Source organism: Manacus vitellinus, unplaced genomic scaffold (assembly GCF_001715985.3).
Source record: "Manacus vitellinus isolate BGI_N305 unplaced genomic scaffold, ASM171598v3 scaffold_6_pilon, whole genome shotgun sequence".
NCBI classification, from domain to species: domain Eukaryota; kingdom Metazoa; phylum Chordata; class Aves; order Passeriformes; family Pipridae; genus Manacus; species Manacus vitellinus.
The window spans coordinates 6,791,889-6,813,084 of record NW_021940750.1 but is presented as its reverse complement, the minus strand read 5'-3'; the positions used below and the strand labels follow the sequence as shown (position 1 = coordinate 6,813,084).

The 21,196-nt window shown below is 40.3% G+C and overlaps 1 protein-coding gene across 2 annotated transcripts; it reads left to right on the top strand.

Annotated features, from left to right (window-relative positions):
- The first annotated feature begins 26 nt into the window (after nt 1-26).
- On the top strand, nt 27-13,604 carry DCAF4 (DDB1 and CUL4 associated factor 4). Of its 2 annotated transcripts, XM_029964246.1 has the most exons (13): nt 27-378; nt 1,986-2,083; nt 3,586-3,743; nt 4,744-4,823; nt 5,487-5,589; nt 6,520-6,663; nt 7,311-7,360; nt 8,652-8,731; nt 10,297-10,392; nt 10,508-10,605; nt 11,300-11,476; nt 12,141-12,255; nt 13,194-13,604. In XM_029964246.1, exons 1-13 carry the CDS (start codon nt 275-277, stop codon nt 13,385-13,387), a joined length of 1,497 nt encoding a protein of 498 aa, XP_029820106.1. In that variant the 5' UTR covers nt 27-274; the 3' UTR covers nt 13,388-13,604. The 2 variants fall into 2 exon arrangements, with proteins under 2 accessions (XP_029820106.1, XP_029820107.1); XM_029964247.1 differs by lacking the exon at nt 6,520-6,663 and having other exon boundaries at nt 13,194-13,593.
- The last annotated feature ends 7,592 nt before the right edge of the window (nt 13,605-21,196 follow it).

The following is a 21,196-nucleotide window of genomic DNA, read 5'->3' as shown; positions in this document are numbered from 1 at the left end:
GGTGGGGACACGGGGCCGCCGCTGCCGTCACTGTCCTTCTGCCTCCGGGGTGTTTGGCCTCAGCGACGCGAGGAGAGCCGCGGAGCTGGTCCCGGATCAGCGGGGAAGCCGACAGGCGCAGGGGAGCGCCCGTGGTGCGGGCGGTCGGCGGGCCTGGTCGTTCCAGGATATAAGTGGTTGAAAAGAGGTCGCCTTAGGAGACCTGCCTTGTGTGTTGGAGCGTTCCAGGCAAGCAGAGGTGCAGCATGTGTGTATATGTGCTTTATAAGCAGAAATGAGGAGGCACTACGGGCGAGGCAAGGAAAAGCGTGGATGGAGCGGTCCCAAGCGCGGCCCCCGCCGGCACAGGAGATCCGGTCACGGCAGCCGCGCCGGAAGGCGAGTACCCGCACCGTGGGCTGGCAGGGGTTCGGCCGTGGCGTGTCATGCCTAATTAAATCTGCAGAATGGTGACTTTCTAGGACTGTGAGGGTATATCTGAGAGCTATGTCTGCCATCCCTAGTGAGAGTGGAATTGCACTGATTTCTGGAAGTTTGCTATATATTTACAACTGTACATTGAATTTAAGCTGAGATGTGGTTGCGTGAGCTAGTCCTTTCAGGTGTGCATGATCGTCCTTAAACTCTTCACCAATATGCAAAGATAGTTCAGGGAAGAAAAATGTCAGCGCTTCATTCTAACTGCCCTTTTATTTTGTGCCTTAGTGTCTACTGGTGTAAAAACTGTCATTAAAGAATCTTCCTGAATGTTTGAAAGCACGTTAAGTAATGTGGTAATAGTACCATATCTAGGAGATCAGGAAAATTAAGCAAAGTTTCACCAGCCTTGAAAACTGATTCTTTCAGAAAAGTGCGTTTTATACTTTAGAACTTATACTTGCCTGTGTTGGAGCTGGTTTTATGGTTCTTTTTCATTCTCATACTCTTTCATTAGTGCCTCTTGCAGGATGAAAAGATGTCAATCCTTTGCTTTAATGCGCTAAGTTTTTTTTATTATACATACTTTTAGAGAAAGAGACACACATATATGAGTTGCCACATTAGTTTCACTTGTATAAGAAAGGTTAGAAACACAAACGGGCCCTCGTTCAGTGAGTATAGAATTAAAAGGATTTTCTTAAAGAGTTTTAAAGTTAAGTGCTTGGGTTTGATCTAAGGTGTTTTTGCCCTTGTATATCTGTTGTGTTCTTTATTTTCAAAGCTGTATAATCAAACAGCAGTAGAGCTGGTATTAGAACTAGAATTTCTTTATTGTTTTGTTTTCAATAAGTTAAAACTCTTGCAAAACACCTTCACCTACTGTATTTAAGATTATATGTAATAAGACCTGTCCTAAAAAGTGAGAATTGTACAGGTGATTCAGAAAATATCCCAGTGGAATTTTGCTCATCAATACTGAATGTGCTTATTTATATTACTTCAAAAAGAGGAAAGCTGCAGTTACCTCATCTACTGCAATGTTTATTAGAAAGGCAGAGGCTTTTCATTCTTGGAGTTTTCATTAAAATTCTGTTTATTTTGAATGTTTCTGAACCTCATCAGTGAAATTCTTGTTATGAAGAGAATGGCAAAATATTTTTGATGTGACGTCAGTGTTTTACCCATGCTGTCTCTCAGTTTATGCTGAGAAGACTTGCAGGCTTTCAGGAGTGGGCTGTTCATTTAATGTAGAATTGCCCAGTTAATCTTTTGCCAGAAAGCGTTAAAGGTGCTTGCAGAATCAGCAGCCCCCTCTAATGTTTTAGCAAGTAGTTTAAGGCTTTTAGGATGCCTTTATCTCTAATGTTCTTGAGAGGTTTTTAAGCTGAATATTTTCATTGTTTGATTTTCATAGTTTAATGTATGGTGACATGCAGAGTGTGCTTATCAGAGCACTGCAAAACAGTACTCCATTAATGTCAATAATAATCTGCTTTCTAGATTCTTTGTGGGAAATGTGTAGGACAATTGTGAGTCTGTCTTGAAGGCAATGCTATTTTTTTTAGTCTGGAACAGGAGGAACCACAGACCCCAGTGAATGCAGGTCCCAGCAGCAGTGGAGATCCTTCTTCATCCAGTTCAACACAGAACTCTGTAGTACCAGGTAAGAGATGGTGTTTACAGGTAAAAAAATCAGTTTCTATATGCTGATTGAAGGAAAAAAGTAGTAACAACTGCATTAATAGTCTGGTGTTACAGGAAAGTAATATCAGGTGATATAAAAAGGTATAGTGAGTGAGGATCTGGAGAACAGGCCCAAATCACTTTCAGGCCCAGAAGTGCTTCTCGTGTTTAAAAATTTGTGTGCTTAGCCAAGCTGATATAAGCTGAAAAAAGAGAAATTTGTTTCTCCCTCCAGAAATGCTGCTTTGGGAAGAAAATTAACTACTAAGGAAGCAAATAAAATAAGAAAGCATATAAGAAATTACTACTTGTATCCAGTTATTCAGTCTTTTGAAAGGCACAATGATCCACCACTTTGGAGAATCATCTCTCTTTATGCCTTCAGTGTATGAAGTATCAGTGCTGTTGAGGAAGATGTCCCATTTATGTTCTGGTTTCCTGACTCATTAAATAGTGCTAGCAAAAGCTACGCCTGTGGAAACATATATTTCTCTGCAACAGGAGAGCCCTGAAACACCTCTGATTCTTAACAACAGACAAAACCAGAAGGTTTTTGTATATCAATGTTTTATGTTGTGATTGTGTTAGGAGATGTATCCTGCAAGACATTTATTGCTATGTAATTAGATTCTGTGTACTAAATGTAGTGTGCTTTTATTACCTTTACCGATTCATTGACTAACTTTTTATTTTTCCTGACCTGAATAAGTTTTGGTCACTGAACCTAAAAGATGTGGACAAGGATTTGAATTGTAAGCAGCAGCAAAAAGAGGTTATTTAAAATGAAAATTCTGGTAGTAGATAAAGTTTTAAATAAAAACTCTTGAAATGTAACAATTGCCTCTTCTGAATAAAATCCTTTGTCTTGAGACAATGTACCATTATGAATCTGTCGAAGTATTTTATCTGTCTGCCTCTGAATTCACCCAGACAATGAAGCACTAAAATTGAATGTTTCTCATCTCAATTTATCCTTGGATAGGGAGCCAAATGTACTCTTGATTATATCTAAATCTCTCCTATGTGTTGAAGAAAAAGTATCTTGTTCTGGGAAGCGAATCACTTTATTTTGGTTTGTGTGATACCTCATTGTCAATTTTTTTGCTGCTGTTTGGGACTGTCCTACCTAGTTTTTTAACTAAGAATGTCCCCTCATGACTGATTTATGAAGAAAGATCATTTTTGTTCTGCAGCAAATCCTTTCTTCTTTTGCTCTTCTGATCTGTCTGAATTTCCTCTTGGTCAGTGGTGACATCCCTTTTGTACCTGTGTAATGGCACTGCATTTGAAAAGCTATAGTCTTTTTTTCTCCTGTAAGTGGCTCATCTATTCCCAATCTGTGTATCATACTTGGGACCTGTTGGGAGCAAGAGCTTTGGGTTTTGTGACTGACATTCACATGAAGACTTGCAGTATCAAAGAGCCATAAACAAACTTAGTTATCCATGTGATTTTGTCACTTTTTCTCCCCCACCCCCCAAGAACTGCCAGGATTTTATTATGACTCAGAAAAGAACCGCTATTTTCGCCTACTGCCTGGACATAATAACTACAACCCACTCACCAAGGAGAGCATTCAGTACAAGGTGGTGGAATGCAAAAGACTGAGACTCTTAGAAGAGGAAGACAAACAAAAGAAGGTATGTTCTGAAAAAGATTGCAATTAGGCTTTATTGTACTCTGGCCCAGGACAGCTTATAAACTAAAGCCTTTCAATTCTGACTCAGTTCGATTTCTTTTTTGGCTAAGAATATATAGTCCTTGAAGCCTTTTATTTGACTGTTCCACACAGGAATGAAATCAAGTCATTACAAACAAAAAACCTGTAAAAAGACAGGAACTGTGCTCAAAATCGCAGTTGTCCGACAGTTACACTTGAGTCAGAACACTGGATGCCAGGTTTCAGTATGCTGTCATTTGGAATAAGTGAGCAGTGTTCTTTTCCTTAGGCAATGAAGTGCTCCAACCAGCTATTCAGCTCTTTAGTCTCCACTGTGAAGAACATTTTGACTCTCAAATGATTGCTTTGTCTGAGCATTATAAAAAAGATTTCTTACTCTATAATTCTGCAAAGTACTCTATCCTTTGGTCTCCTCAGAAAGTGTTTGCATGAAATTTTAAAAAATTATGAATCATAGAATGGCTTGGGTTGGAAGGGACCCTAAAGATTATCTAGTTCCAACCCCCCTGCTGTGGGGGAGAATAGAAATGGAATGGAAAAGCAGTTCAGTGCAACAGTAAGACTGCATGCTTAGTAGCAATCTTGTTGCGATAGAATATTTTGCTGTATAATAAGAATTTAAGGTGTTATAGCGAAGCCAGAAGGTGACTTCACACCTCCAGGTGGTACTGCTGATTATGTAGAGTGAAAACAATGGCTATTGTTTTGGGGTATTTTTTTCTTCAGCTTTTATATTTATAGAAGCACCCCACATCTCACAGGAATATATTCTTGTCTGCTTACTGTAGGAGAGCATGGAGATGGTGCTGGAAAGTGTTTTATAGATGTTCTGAAAATTTTAATTTATGTAGGCTAAAGGAAAAAGTTACCTACATATCCCAAACATCTAAGACCCACAGCCATGTTCGAATCATAAACAAGCAAATAACTGAGTAGGCTTCCATGTTATTCTCTTCCAGAAAACAAGGGCTGGACTGAACTCATCTGTGCTGTTACAGAAAAGGCAGCTGGGTTTGCTCAGCTCCACAAGTTATTGCAGGTACAATGATTTGATTTGCCCTCTGTTTTCAGTGCCAAGATCTGCTGTTAGTGCAACTGTTTCTGTCAGGTTTTTTTGCATTTCTTCTTCCATTAGGAGAAGGAAGGATATATTCCTTAAAATTAGCAAAAGGTTATATTCTGTTCTAATCAGGTTACTAAAATGATGAGAATTCAAATGGGAAAGTTGTTTCCCAATTTCACTTCCAAAAAAAATTCACTTTATATGTGCACACACCTATGTATATGAATATGCTGGTTTGCCACATTGTGTTTCAGGAATACAGCACAGCTTTTCTTTGGATGGATGCCTTTCAACTGATGTGACCGTTCCCCTTCCCCCCAATTAGAATAGATAAGGTAGCTCAGATCCAGTAACAGTGCAGAAGGCAAGTTAAGTTAGTGACTTCTGTGGTGTTGTTTCTGCTACTAAAGATGTGCTGGGCTTTAAAATAACAGGATGAAATTCTGTGAATGTGGAAGATGCACATGTTCATGGGTTATATAAGTTAAATTTTAGTATGCTAGTTATTCAGGCATTTTCTCTTCTGTGATTGAGAAGCAGTTCTATACGGTGTCCAGAATTCTTTTCTTAGGCATTAAACTCAGGCTTACCTGAATTCTCATCTCTTCAACCCCCTCACCCCCCCACCTGTTTTTACAGGCTAGTCCATGAACTAAAAGTGAACTGCATGCAGAGGAGGAAGATAGAAATTCACAGTCCGGATTCCTCAGTTGCTGGAACCAACAATTTTAAAATCATTGTGGTATGTTATGAGAAATGATAAGTCTTTAGGATAAAGAGAGCTTATCTTCAGTGAAAATTCAGGCTCTTGTAATCAGATCACATAGGTCAAATTTTGCTTTCAAATATGTGTTATTCCTGTTGTGTCAGTTCTTAAAATCTGTGCTCAGTAATTTTAAACAGAGGGAGAGGCTGTTCCTTTCCGAGAAAGGAAAATTATAAAAAAGGTTGGATATGACAGTGATTTTTATATTTTTCTTTATCTGATCGATATGTTCTTTTGGAAGTAAACAGGAATTGAGTGGATCATTACTGTGGGACTGGGAGGGCAAGTGGAGAGGATCAAGAGAAAAAAGAAAATTAAAGAGAAAAATTTTGGGAGTGGCAAAGCCTGTGGTCCAGAGGGTCTATGTAAACATCAGTATTCATTTAATGATCTGGAGCAAAATATCTTTCATAGGCTACATAGGAAGCTTTCCAGGACCATCTCCTGGCCTTGTAAACAGAAAACTGCGTAGGTAGCCGAAGCCAGAAGGGAGTCGGAAATATAGTGTCAGAAAAGTTAAAATGTAGCACCAGCCTATTTGCTGGTGCTACATTTGTGATTCAACAGCAGGAGAATTCCATGATCACTTTTGATAAGGTTTAAATTTTTGTTTCATGTCCTCTACCAATAGCAGGCTTTGCTTAGCCAGTGTAAGTGTATAGAGCTGTTAAAATTGGCAAGATCATTTATTGTTAGCCAAGGACTAAATCCTTTTCTTACCCCTGTGTTTTCTGTGCATGTATGAAAAACTGAGTTGACCACTGATTTTAGAGGTGAATGGAAAGCAGGTGATGTTAAACGGATCAGAATTAATGTGTTGTTTCATTTTAGACCTAATGCAGCTCCCTCAAGCTGTTTTTCCTGTAAGTTTCCAGTAAGTGTGACCGGTAAGCTTTTATTTTACAGGCAGATGTTGCTTGTGAACGAATATTCACTGTGAACGATGTAGAGCATGGAGGATGTAAATATGGTATCATCAATCTCAGCGGTTTGGGGAAGGAGTCTCTCACTGTGGAGATGTATGACAACCTCTACTTCACAAACCGCAAAGTACTATTTTCTGTTCCTCCTTCCTTTGGTTATTGCATTCTCGGAATGCCATGAGCCTTGGGAGGCTCAGGCAGAAATGCCATGAGGGTTGGGGAAGGGGTTAGGAGAAGAGAATAGAAGAATCTAGAAATGTGAAGCTCGGATAAACACAGAACCACAGTAAACTTGTCTCAGAAAGTCCTCAGTACCAGTGATAGTCCTCAGGAATGTTATGCTACAACGGGGATGCAAGACTAGGTAGAAGCTTCCAAGGATAGTGCTTACTTCAGATTTGGACTGTAGCTGGGAAAACTACCAGGAACTACCAAGATTTGCATGCAAATTTTGGGCAAATGTGTTTATCCTTAAACATGATACATATTTGAAACAGGCTTTCATAATCTCTTCATGCTCAGATTCTTTTAAGGATGGTCTCTTGAGTAATAGGATGTGCTTGGTGCCTCAATCTGTGTTTAGTCAGAGTTCTCAGTGCTGTTCTGTCGTTACAAGAGGAGTATGCGGCTAAAATGCTCGTGCCTCTTACTGAGCTATTTAGTGGACTAAGGAATTGTGCCCAGTGCCTAATTTGGTATCATCTTTGCATGGAAATAATCTTTCATTAATTGAGTAGCTGATGACAAAAATAGTATGTCTTCTTGTGTCTGAAGGTGAATTCTGTGTGCTGGGCATCATTGACTCATCCAGATTCTCATGTTTTATATCCTTTTAAAAAAAGCAAAATTGCAGTTCAGCTTTCTCAAGTCTGCATCATACTGCACAGAAAAACTAACTTCCAGGAATCCCTCTTGTGTAGTTGTCCCAGCAAATAAGTTTTCTGGAAAACAGAGGAAGTTATAAAAGTTGAAAGGTGTTGGAGTTAATGAGACAGATGTATGGTTCTATGATAGATATATGGAGAACTGTTCCAGTGTAATAGTAGATGAAAGACCATGTTTTCTGCCCTGGAGAATTCCCACTTGATTAATAGTGTATGTAAATGCTATATCCAAAATGACCTCATGTTTAGAAATTGGCTGAGGCAAAAGAATAGGAGCAGAGGTTAAAGCAAAAACCTCTCTGAGGGTTAAAACAACAACCTCTCTCTGAAGTGAACCTCTTTGAAAGTGGGTTGGTTTGTTTCTGTTTAAAACCATTCCCACATTGACTGGGGAGAATGGGAGCAATTCATTGGCATCATGTTCTGCAGCTGTCAGCATGTTCTGTAGGTCTGTCTCAGAAGAAGAGAAAAGTTGATGGTAGAGGAAGCAGTAATGGATAGTGCAGAGAGAAAGAAAATGGAATTTTGACATGGGAGATAGCAGACAACAGATGTGCTATTAAAATGCCAAAAGAAATTACATAGTAAAATATGGAATGGCTCCTGGGAAAAGCCAGGCAATTCCAGACCGACCCATCAGAGGGCAGGAGCTCACCACATGTGCCCACAGCTGAGGAGGAGTTTGTTATTGGGTGGTTTGGTGGGTTCAAGCTTTCCTCTAGTCGTGTTACAGATTTACCCCACTGAACTTGAAATGCAGCTTTCAAATTCTGTTTATACCTGGTATAGTCTTCATAAAATACTTAAATGTAATCTAAATTGAGTCTTCCTTGCCTCACCAATGTATGCTCCCCTTTTTCCAACTTATCTCCATGAAAAACAGATCTATATTAATGCAGTGTCATCAGCATATGACACTATGAATGATCTATGTAGGCCATGCTTTTTTAATTTTCCCCCTACCACTAGTAAGATGCCATAGTATTCCTCTTCTCTTACCTTTCTGGTACTGAAAATACACAAGCAAGAATTTTAGTTCTTTCTAGCTCATTCCTATGAAAGAAATGAAAAGTCAAGACTTAGTTGTAAACTGTAACACACATCAAAAGTCTCAAGAGGAAGTATCGTGAGCTGTGGTTGTGTCAGAACATCTTGTTTTTCTCAGCTATAAATGTTAGGCAGCTTGTTCCATTCTAGGGCGAAATCTGTTTTTCTTAACTCACTTCAGCAAGCTGTGTCTCATGGGAATTGCAGAAACACCAGGCTGTGCCAGTCTGCTTCCAGCATCATTGTTCAGCAGCACTAACCCAGGTAGGGTGTTTTTGTTGGCCTTTCTTCTACAATTTCTGCAGTTATGGTATGAAAAGAGTACAAATGAAAGATTATTTTCAGTAGTTGGAGAGACTGTTGTCTTGGAAATTGTAAAACAGCATAAGAAGTTGAATGATGAAGAACTTAAGACTTAGTTAACAAGCAGTATTCAAAACACTGGTTTATTTTTAGTTGCTGCAATACTTGACTTTGGCAGAACACCTCACTTGTTAAGTAAACATTTGAGATTTTCCATGAGTAGCTTGGCCTGTTATTAATACTCAGAAGCTACACACAAGAAGTACTCACATTTCCTTATAGACTGTCAAGAATCCCTTCTCATAGCAGCTACTCGAAGATGCTCAGTGGATTAATCAAAGGTGGAAAGCTGGTAGATGTCTCAGCCCGTAGCTCCTTGTACAGGCTTATGCTCAGTTGTGTGTAAAGATGATTGTTTGGGAGAATACTATGTCTGATGGCTCTAGCTGTATCTTTATATATCTGTTGAATGTTCTTGCGGGCAGGACTTTATTAATTGGACTTTTTTGATAGTTGTTAGAACCATGCTTCTTCAAGTCACAGAGTGCAGTCCTCTAATCTGGTTTCCATTCAGACATGATCAGTTAAGTTTATACAGAGGGAATCTGTGATAGATAAGAGTAATGGACCTATTTTAAATTTTTAATGTCACGCTCTTTGTGCAGCCATTAAAAAATATGCATAGAGTTAGCGTGAACTTGAAGAGTCACTGAGCATGCCCAGTTGCTCTGTAGAACATTTTAAGCCCTTCACCATAATTAGATGTTGTGAGTTCCATCAAAATCCTTCTGTCTAGTATATTCTATTGACTGTTAAGGTATTTCCAAGTTTGACCCACTTCACTCTCCTAAAGAGTTGATTTGTGGGAACCTTGCTAGGTAGCTGCCAGGAGCAAAGTAGAACTTATCCTGTCTAAAACTATGTTATCCATCTGCTCTTAACCATGTCACCTCTGCTACCTGACACGTATGTATGATTTGCCATGAAGGAAGTGAAAACTGAGGACTTAGTCTAGTCTACTAATTGACATAAATTTTGTGCAGGAGCTACATGAGTAAAGGTCAAATCTAGTGTATTGTTACTTAATCAAACCTTTTTTTTTTTTTTAAATAGGCTGGCCAAGAATTTATAGGCTAGGCTTTGGCTAATCTGTAGTTTATAAAGTAAATGTTTTTTACTATAGCCCACTTGTCTTTAAAAAATAGCTTACTTAGTGCTGTGAGGCGAGTGTTACTTTTCTCTTTCCTGCCATGGTCAGCCCTCTGACTACTGAATAAATTTCACAATATCATCTATTTCTCAATATCATCTCTTTATATATATAGACTGTAGGTGTCCTGCTTACAGCCATAAAGTCCCACTTTTGTTTCCTGTCTCTTGAGTAGCAGAGGGACACTAAATGGGTAACACTTTCTCTGCCTTCAGATTGAAATGTTAAAAGAAGTATGGCAATCTAAGAACCTTTCTGAGTTATCATCCCGTCCTAATGTTTTATGAACACTTCATGTGTTGCTCCTCTCTTCCAGGAGATCGACCTGGAATGCTGTGCAGTTTCAAGATATCCACTGCCTGGTCCTGTGCTTGGTGCCTGAATCCCCAAGCAGACAACTGCTTCAGCACAGGTGATCTCTCTGCAAGGCTAGCAACCCCCTCTGTCTCAGTGGGAAAGACTTATTGAATTCATCTCCCAGCTGCTACTTGAATTACAGCTAAATTAACATAACCTGTCTTCCTTAGGCCTGACACGACGAGTTCTTGTGACCAACGTAGTGACAGGGCATCGACAGACATTTGGAACCAGTAGTGATGTGTTGGCACAACAGTTTGCCAGGCAGGTAAGGAGAACATACACCCTTCATTTTTTCAGAGCGCTGCCTAATTCATGGGCTCTTTGTTCTATTTGTGATGGGGCTCCTCACGCTGTACAAAAGGGTGTGATGAGAGCTACTGTTGGATGGCTGTTCACAACAGAGCTGATGCAGTCTGATGCTTGCACCATTGAATAGCAGCAAAAAGATCAACTGATTACTGTGGCAACAGAGGTAATTTTTGTTAATGTTACAGAGGTTAAAAGGAAACAAAAGAAGTACAAAGAGCACAGTAATAATGTGTTGTAAAATTGTTTTGGTTTTGGCAAATAACCTCATTTTGTTAATATTCAGTGTATTGCCTCCGCCAAGAAGGAGAAAATCCCCATAAAATACTAATGAATTTGTTCACAAAGATTTAGTGAGAAGGGTGAAATCAGAAAATGAGAATTCCAGTGTCTGTTTTGCTGTTATGTTAGACTAAGTTCCTACTTACATAGCCAAACTTTTACAGCTAAATAGTTGAGGTTTGAAGGAAACTAATGAGTCAGCTGAAAAATGTGGCAGCATGTAATAAAAATTCTGCTTCTTAATGCCTGTGTTAAAATAATTTGAAAACTGCACCACGGAGCTCAAAAACATGACACAGATTCTGTCTGCATACCTTGTAAGATCCTTACAGATGTTACAAAATAGGCTTCTTTCTCTTGGACTCTTCCAGACCCCAGTCCTTTACAATGGCTGCCGTTCAGGTGAGATTTTCAGCATTGATGTCCGTCAGCGTAACCGAAAGGGACAGAGCTGGAAAGCAATTCGTCTCTTCCATGGCTCAGCAGTTACATCTATTCACCTTATGGAGGCTGAACATTATCTTATGGCAGCAGATATGGCTGGAAAGGTATGGTTTTGTTGTGTTTAGGATATGCTGTTCCTTTTAGTGTCTGGGCATTGACAGGTGCTTATCCCAGTCCCAAGGGCAGATACCTGTTCTTAGTACATTGTGTGGAACTGAGTGGTAGTTCCATATATGGATCCTCTTCCAGATCCACTGATTTATCATAGAATGGTTTGGGTTGGAAGGAACCCTAAAGATATTCTAATTCCAGCCCCCTGCCATGGGCAGAGGTACCTTCCACTAGCCCAGGTTGCTCAAAGCTTCACACAACCTGGCCTTGAACATTTCCAGGGATGGCGCATCCACAACTTCTCTGGGTAACCTGTTCTAGTCACTTACCACCTTCACCTTAAAGAGCTTGCTAATATTAATCTAAACCTACCCTCTGTCAGTTTAAAGCTATTGCCCCTGTCCTATCAGCCATTCCCCCTTGTCCTATCACTACATACCCTTGTAAATTGTCCCTCTCCAGTTCTCTTGTAGCCCTCTTTAGGTACTGGAAGGTTGCTTCTCCAGCCTGAACTCTCTCAGTCTGTTATCACAGGAGAGATGCTCCAGCCCTCTGATCATCTTCATGGCCCTATTCTGGGCCTGTTCTCAGAGGTCCAGCCATTAAGTGCTCTCTGCTTTAACATATCCTCTCTCAAAGAATTCCTTCAACTTGCAGATAAAACTGTGGGACCTGAGAACAACAAAGTGTGTGAAGCAGTACCACGGTCATCACAATGAATATGCTATTCTCCCTCTGCATGTAAATGAGGAGGAAGGACTTCTTACAGCAGGTGGGTGGACTCCCCCCTCCTCGTAGACTGTGTGGCAGTGATTTTCTTATGCCTGAGAGGCATTTCTTAGCTACAGCTGTTGGAAACTCTAAAGCTGTTAATTCTTTAAAATTCAGAAGAAAGTTAGCCTTAAACATACTGTAATATGCTATGAAAATTAATAAATTATGTTTTGCACACCTACTGTAATCACTCCTGTGTAGCGCTTAACAGCTTTATCTGCTGTGTCCTGCAAAAGTCCCGTTATCCTTTGTACAGTACATCTCAAGAGTAGAGCAGAAAACACTTGATTTTAAAATTCAGGGAAACAACATGTAAACAAACATTCTGGTGATTATATAGAGACTAAAGAACGTGTATATGTTTAGTTGGTAGTTAAGTGGATAACGTGGTGACGGACTGAAGCATTGGCATGTAAGCCAGACTCCTTGTAAACTGTCTATACCACTCAGGTTCATTTTGAATATACTTGGTTACAGTCAGATATTTTTAATATTATTATATTTGGGGTGGGGGGAGGAAAAGTAGCAATAAATGAAGCAAAATCCCTAAATCCTTATAGTATAGCTAAGTTTCACAAGGTCACTGTAAAGAGAGTGACCTTCTCTCCTTGGATTTGTCAATACGTGGCAGAATAATGAGAAGATTTTTTAATTTGACTGAATGTTTCTCCCCTTTTTTTGCTTAGGAGCTTGATAAAGAGAAAGCACTTTAAATACTGATTTATCATACCTTTAATTGCCTAATAGGAAATGTACATTTTTCCCACTTTTGCAGTATTTCTGTTTCATAAAGTACAGATAAGCACTTTGCATCTAGTGTGTGTAGAAATAGTCAGGGTGTTTTCCCCATAGACCTTCTGCTTCTGTGGTGATACACTTGCAGAGCCATGTAAAGTAATTTTTGTGTAATGTTGAATTTTGTTGTTTCCTTTCCAGTTGGTCAGGATTGCTACACCAGAATTTGGAGTCTCCAAGACACCCATCTGCTTAGAACCATCCCTTCTCCCCACCCATCATCCAAAGATGCCATTCCTAGTGTGGTGTTTTCTTCAAGACTTGGGGGTCGCCGAGGAGTTCCTGGCTTACTCATGGCTGTCAAACAGGACCTCTACCACTTCTCCTATATCTGACACAATATTCCCCTCAGACCTGGTCTACAAAGCTGTCAGTCTATACATGACTTCAAAAGTTTTACATCAGTCATCAAGCTATTGAGTCATGTGCTGCTCTTGAATCTGCTTTACCCATCTAATTCTGAACCTCCTTCAGCAGGTTTAGCAAATCTTGCTGTATAAATCTCAGACCTCTTGTAAATAAAACCTGAATATTGATTAACTCTGTAGGCAATATTCAGCCTCTTTGAAATCTAACTTTAAGGCCTGTGAAGCGGGTAACTTTAAGGGTCGGTGTTGTGCTAGCTGATTTTGCTGTCAAGAGACTGTTGTAACTTAATCCTAGTTTAGTCATAGGTAGCTGTGGTCACATCCACCTGAGCAACTAGGCTGGCCCAGCAGAGTGGATTAGCAGAGTGAAGCAGCTGAAGTTGAGAAACTGATGCTTTAAGTGTTCTGGGGCTTTTTTTGGAGTACCTTTGGTCTGGGTTCTGCTTCAACTGCCTCTACTACATCTATGGCCAGAAGCAGTCCAAGGAATAGCTGTTTCCTCACTCACAGTGTTGGTCGTTTAAGCTGGGCCATACTAAACTTTGTTCTTTTTAGATGATGGTAGCATGCTACAGTCCTGCCACTATTCCCTTTAAAAAGCAACAGGCATAGAACAAAGCCCCTTTTCTGGTCCAGTAGCAAAGCTAAATGTCCCTGTTGATTTCTCATAGTGCTTCCTACCTAAGCCCACATCCTTAACATGGAGTTTGATCAGCAGACTGGAATGGCAGGCTTGCTCATGCAGCTGTAGCTGGACACAAGCCCAATCTGGACAGACCACACCCTCTTTAGGATTTGAGATCAGCCATGCAAAGTCAGGGCTTTTGCATACAGAGGTACAACTGGGCCCTCAGCTACAAAGTTGTAGCACTAGCTCCCAGTAACTGGGTGATACCATATCTGTATTTGAAAACAATTACTCTCCCAGGGAGCCTCCTTACTTCTAGCTCCTGCTTGGTAACCAGTCTGGGTTGGGCAAGACTGTCCTGCAGACAGTATCTGTAGGAAGCACTGACAGGATCAGGAACCCATGGGGGGTAAAGGCTGATGAACGAAGATGGCCTTCACAGGAAAGACACACTGCACTCAAGTTTTCCAAAATTCTTATTAAAGGAGTGCAGGAACCACCTTTTCATCCTGGGATCCACTTAGAGCATTTAGATGTACAATTGATGTGTCAGAAATGTACTTCCCATGGGGTCCTGCCAGGTCAGCAAGCGAGACACAAATGGGTTATAATCACACCCAGGCTGCATGGCATGTCCACATGGAGGCTGTGTCCAGCTGGCTCAGGGAGGTGGCTGTGTCAGAGCAAGGCTGGGCATCTGCATTCCAAGTGCCTTGTGACAGCAGGCATAGGCTGCACATGCACACACTGATAAGTGTTGCTGCTGTCTACAGGTGTGGCCTATTGTGGGGCATACCTAGCACAGCACCCTCACCTGGGATACCATCTGGAAAGGAGTTAACAGTGCTGGGCATCCTAGGAAGGAAGGGGCTTTGAACTCCCCCACTAAGCAATCCTGTTTCTGCCCTCAGATAAAAACCACCCTCTTAGGCATGTTACAAAGGTTTCTAGCTATTTCATTTCTTAAGAGATATTATTCTTTTGCACTTAAGGCTTCTGGTCAGAGCAACCTATTTATGGAGACATTGCACCCTGCCCCTTTCATCCTGATGGCCCATAAGGTTTGTTCCACCTCACACTGGTGCATATGCAGGGAAAGCTCTTACTTCTATTCCTCTTGAGCCAGGAGTATTTGGAGTTTAAAAAGTGGGTTAGTAAAACTGTTCAGTCCGTCACAAAATGTTTTTCCCAGACGAGGAGAGTTTCAGCTGCAGCATGGGCACAGCACTGTTAACGGGGATGAGGCACTCAAGGTTGTGGCATGAGCTCCCTAAGAGTTCATCGAGGACTTGGTGGTGCAGACAATTCATCCCTCTGCATCCCTGCTAGTGTCTGGAGCTCACTGAGCACACTTCACAAGTGTGTCTCTGGTTTCCAAAAGGAAGCCTCACAAGTGCCCTGCAATGCAAGTCCTATGCAGGGAGATCCCCTTCCCAAGCCCCATGCAAACCTGACCATAGCCTGGGGATTTTTGTTTGTTTCCAGTGGATTCCTCGCCCCTTCCCTTTTTCAAGTGACTTTGAATAAGAGGGAATTATTCAAATACAGGTTCCAGGAAGGGTAGGCCCTATTAAAAACCCTCTCTGACCTGCAGGGCTTCACATTTAGTTCTCCTGTTCTCTCACAACCTTCAGGTGTAAGCAATGTGCTGTTCTAGGAAACTGTTCTCAGCAGCTCTTCTTGCTCACCAACACTCCAGTGTTGTGTGTGGTGATCTCTTTCCCTTCCTTTGTATTTCTTTTACCCATTAATCTATATAGAAGACAATAGAGCAGGAAAACTCTCCTCTTGGGAGCAGTGTAAGACTTTACAGTGTGAATATACTCTATATGAAATAGCTGTTGCAAGGGTAGTCAAGATGAAAGATGAATCCCAGCAAATGTTTAAAATGGTTTCCTCCCTCTCTGAGTATACATTCAAAACCCCCAAATCTTTCTTCTACCCCATTAACAGCCAACTTCTGTTTCCCCAGGGTCAGACTGAGCTGTCAATTCCTTACAGCTATGGCTCCCCTGATACATCTGGCTTCAGCATTCCTGTGCAGAGCCTCCTTTCTCATACAAAACAGAGTGGATGCTGCTCACAGTGTACTCTGTGCTGCTCCTTCCTTCCACAGACATTGTTTATAAGGCATGGGAGTCTCCTGTTCTCCTAAATGGTAAATCTTGCAGGCTCTTCCCATTCCCTCTACTACCCTTTGATAACCAAGAGACTCAATTCCTGGCTTGCTTTTTTTTTTCTCAATTCGAGTAAATACTTGAATTTGTCTTGATTGGTTATGTTAATTTTCGACATTTTCTGTTGCATGCACAGTGATTAATGTACCCAGCACAACTTTCATAAGCATTTGCATTGCCTTAGTTAATAATGCATACTGCAACTAAGCATCTGCTCAGAAACAGAAATGTAGTTAACCCCATCCCACTGCAGACTCCTAATGTTACATCTGATTATCAACTCAGAGTTGCAACATACTTTATATTCATCTTCTTGCTAGTAAAAGTGTGTTCAAACCCTTGCAGGTAGCAACCTACAAAGATCATGAACTCTCTAAAACCAGGATTAATTCCAAAATTTAAATTAAAATTTAAACTCTTTTCAGTGCTCTTAACTCCAGTAATGCCTGTTCTGCAAGAACAAGACTGTACAACAAATACGCCATTACCGTGGGAAACACAAACTAGAAATTGTGGCAGAAAGGCAACTTACATAACTGAAGATAATTTCTTTCCTTTGTTCCCTTTTAGGCAAAACTTGTAAAAGAAAAGAAAATAATTTCTTTCTGTCCTTTCCAGGAACAAAACGTACATACATGTCCCTGCAAACCCACTCACCCAATTAGTGCTTTTGCAGCCAACACTTCTAATTAGGCCTGCAAGAGCTGTAAGAAAGGAGAAGGGAAGCAGGGCAAGAAGGCAGGCAATTTGGCTTCAGTGACAACAGCAAGCAGCCTGCAGGCAGTGGCTGAAGTATATTAAAACATCTATTTCATTATGCAGCAATATCAAGACCCTAAGGTAGTTAAAAATGAACTGCAGCACTCTTTCTCTCTGCTACAGTATCAAAAATAACCTTACTTCTTTGCCTCAGCTTCTCAGCAAGTCCTGAACTGGAGGTCAACTTCAGAAGGGCCGCACCTGCACTCCAAGACAGGTTGCAGCATCCCTCATCCTGCAGACACCATTTCTTTGGTCCCTTTTGTTCACTGGAGCACAGCACAAAGCAGACCAGGCTCTTCTCACTGACCAAACTATCCTTCCCATCAACACAATTCTCTCAGAAGCCACAGTCTCGCCCATGCTCTGTTCCATATACTCTGCTGCTATTAGTCATCTCTCAGCCCTGATGAATAAAACTCTTTCCACATAAAACCCTTTAGGTCACATAAGGTTCTTAGACATAACAGGCAGAAAAATTTCTATTTTAACTTGAAATGTCTAAAGCAGGGAGGGGATTTGTTTCTGGGTCTTCTGTGGTGGTGTTGGTTATGTCTTTCTGTTGGTCCCAATTTATTGCAGTACATGGCTTCATGGTCATTCCTCCTCTATTATCCTGATGAATACTGAAACTAAGAGATTAAAAAAAAATCAAGTTACTAGTCACAAATTCACACAGGCATTTTTGCATTTCTGAGTTTAATAGGGACCTGTTCTAACAGGACTAGAAAATTAACCATTTGTTGTGAGAATTCAAACCCAAGCATGTACATAGTCCCAAGGTGTCCCCTTACAGACGCTGCTTTCAGAAAAGTTATAATCTGGCAGTGAACAATTCAGCTTTGGTCCTCAAACCTTCAGTTGTTAGTGGCTGCTTGCATATACTATATATACTACATATACTGTAAGCTGAATCAAGCAGTCAATGCCAACCTAAGGTACTTTCTAGACGGGTTCTGGGGTAAGGGATTGGGGTTGAGAGATGCTTGATCCAAGTGTTTAAAACACTTCACAAATTAGTTTAATGTTTCAAAAATGGAAGCCAAGGCACCAAAGTTGATAAACCTTTTAAAGTAATGTCTGAAAATATAACCAAGATCACCTGCCTTTTCTTGTTCAAACAACTTCTTTCCTATCTGTAATTCTATTGATATCATGGTGGCTGTGAAGCACTCCAATGCCTTCCTGACAAGTCATCATCATACATACGCTATTTCTTCTCTCCAGTGCTACTGAAAAATTGCCTTTTAAGCAGAAGCAGAAAGATTTAACCAGCTTCTCAAAACATCAGAAATCAGTGTTTCAAAATCTCCGGACATTCTTGAAATTAGAATTTCTGTAATGCCACAAAACATTTCTTACATAAAGACTTCCGTGTATATATATATACACCACTTGTACTTGTATATCTTTTATTGCTTGAATTATATCCAACAAAAGTGAAGTTAAAAAGCTGAATGCACTTTAATTTTGTCTTAAGATAACTGATTAGCTGCCATTCTACTTTAGCTTTGTATTTGTCACACTATACTGTTGATTTTGAAAACCCTCATATCAAGATTTTATTTATTGTGGCATTGCCATGATTTCACAAATACATTTTAAGACATACTATGTACTGTGACTGACAGAATATATATGTCAACATTGCTTTACCATGAAAGAGTGCTCAGCTAAAGCAGGGGGTAGGGACAGGACCTGGATGACAAAAAACAGACAGTTCTATCACTTGCCCAAATCACTCTCTGTTCTCAAATTACTAGCAGGCAAATTGTTGGTGCCAAATTATATTACAGCCATCAGCAATAACTGAATGCAAGGACAATGCCATGATATCTGGCATTATAGTGACTGACAAATGAAACATGAAAATGAGAGGCTGCAAAACAGAGTGATATTAGCATTTAAACCTTATTGGACTGGTTATGCTGAAAGCAAAAATATGAAGAAGAAAGTCTGTATGACCAGGTGGGAAGCCAGAGTCCTGCAATGTTAAAGCCCAGGCTCCCAAAGCAACAGGGGCATTTATGAGTGTCTCAGCACAGTCACGGCAGACAGACACCTGGTATAAATACAAGGCAAACCTAACATAATGATGGTATTTATTTCCAAGAACTCCTGCTGACACCAAAAGCTAGGGAGGGTTGTCATGTTTTCCAGGACACAACCAAAGGTCTAATTCACAAGGGACACACACAGGAACACAGAGGATACCTCGGCCAACTTCAGCTCGTGCAACTGGACAGGAGAATGAATGAACAGGAAAACCAATGGGGGGGGGGGCAAGAGGGGAGCAAAAAACAAAGCAGTTTCTCCCGTGCAAGTAACCACACATTAGAGCCTGCTCCTACCCTGACAACAGCTACATGTTACAGCCGTGCTGTTCTGCCATCCCTTTCCCCAGCTGCAAGTCTCAGGGGCAACGTGCACATGATACACATTTAAGCCAAGATTAGCCTACAGGTTTTGAGTAGGGTGCCTAACTAAAAGTGTGCACATCTATACAAAGCTCACATATATTTGCTTCATAGAATGAGAGAAAAACCCACATCACCTATTTGAAGATGAACCTTCATGCTGAATTGGCATACGTACTCACAATGGAAATAAATCCAGCAGAACAGAGCAATCAGATGCTTTTTCCTCTACAAGTCTAGGCTTGTTTTGTGGTGCTTTGGGTGAGGAATGTGTTTTTTACTGGGCCACACATCTTTGTACATCAGTTAGATCACAGGATTCTTATTTTACTTGATGTCTTCCATAGCATTCCTTATAAGAAGAGGTGGGGACACTGCTTGATGTGCCAATAATCAATCTGATATAATTTTCTGCCAAGAGATTTACATCAGTCAACTTCAATCTGTAACTCAGAACATGCTTTTATCGTGTCATATCTCAGACCAATTGAATTCATTATCCTACCAAGTAAGTGTGTCAATTTTAACTTCTGAAATGTTAACATTACAGTGAACTTCAGTTGATCCAAGGGACGCATTATCATCTTGACCTACTGCAACTTCATGGTAAGTAATTAATTTCTCTTCAGTATAGCACACAGTGATCTAAAAATTTCCTGGAAAATAGTCCCCTCCTATTGCTGCCCTTGTAAATACACAAGACTTTTTCACAAAGGAGCTGCATTAATGTCGGACCTGTCTCATACTGCCAGTATGAAACAATCAGAGTTTGTGCTTTTGCAAAATTTAATGTTGCTGTTAAATTTTGACAGGTTTTCCAAAGACTCACTGGCTAGATGCTACCAATACCTCAGCACACAAAACATCTCTCCTAATAGTTTAGGAATAAAACTCTTGCAGGTTTCTACTCACAGTCCCGCCTCTCCAAGCACAACATGCTCCCAATATTGCTTCAGTGATATTTTTTTTCATGATTTCCATTTCCTTCATTTAAGTTTCCTGTAGAGCTTTCTGCCCACAGATGTATTTTAGAGCTCTTTTGTTTATTGAATTTTAATGTGTTAATACCCAATATTGTTGGGCTCTGCTAAAATATGCATCTAACCCTTTTAAATAGCTAAGCCATTTAATAACCATAATCCTATATCGTGCACTCACAGCACCAAATAGTATCAGAAAAAATAAAGGCTATTCTGTACAGAAAACAGCAGTGAACATAAACCTTACAGATCTTTTTTTCATTTTGGAAAACAGAGATCCCAAATACACCTCTCAACACTGTCCATAAAGAGTAACACCAAGCCTGCTGCAGTTTAAGCACCACATAAGATTTTGCTTTGTTGAGAAACAGCATAAAAGATTTAGCTCCAGGATAATCAATCAGGAATGGACTCAGATGCTGACAGGTTGCTAAGTGATTAAAATCACATATATATTAAAAATGTTTAGACAATATTTTCTTTTTGATTGAGTCGGAATTCTGGCTGTGACAAGGAAAAAAAAAATCAGACAAGTTGTTGAAACAGATGCCAAAGATTTTATACAAGGAATGTCATGGCTGCTTTCTCTTTGTGCATTAACATGGTAGTAAAGCTACATGCATAAACAGCACACAGGGCACAGCCTACAAACCAAGAACACATTGCTCACCCATTAAAAAAATAAAAAATACTTTGAAGCACAGAATTATGCTAGATGTACAGAGTGTCTTTTAAAAGAGGATTTCTACCTACTCGTATCCTCACTTGGACAACTCTCAGTTTATGGCGGACTTTTGCTTACAGAAATATGAGAC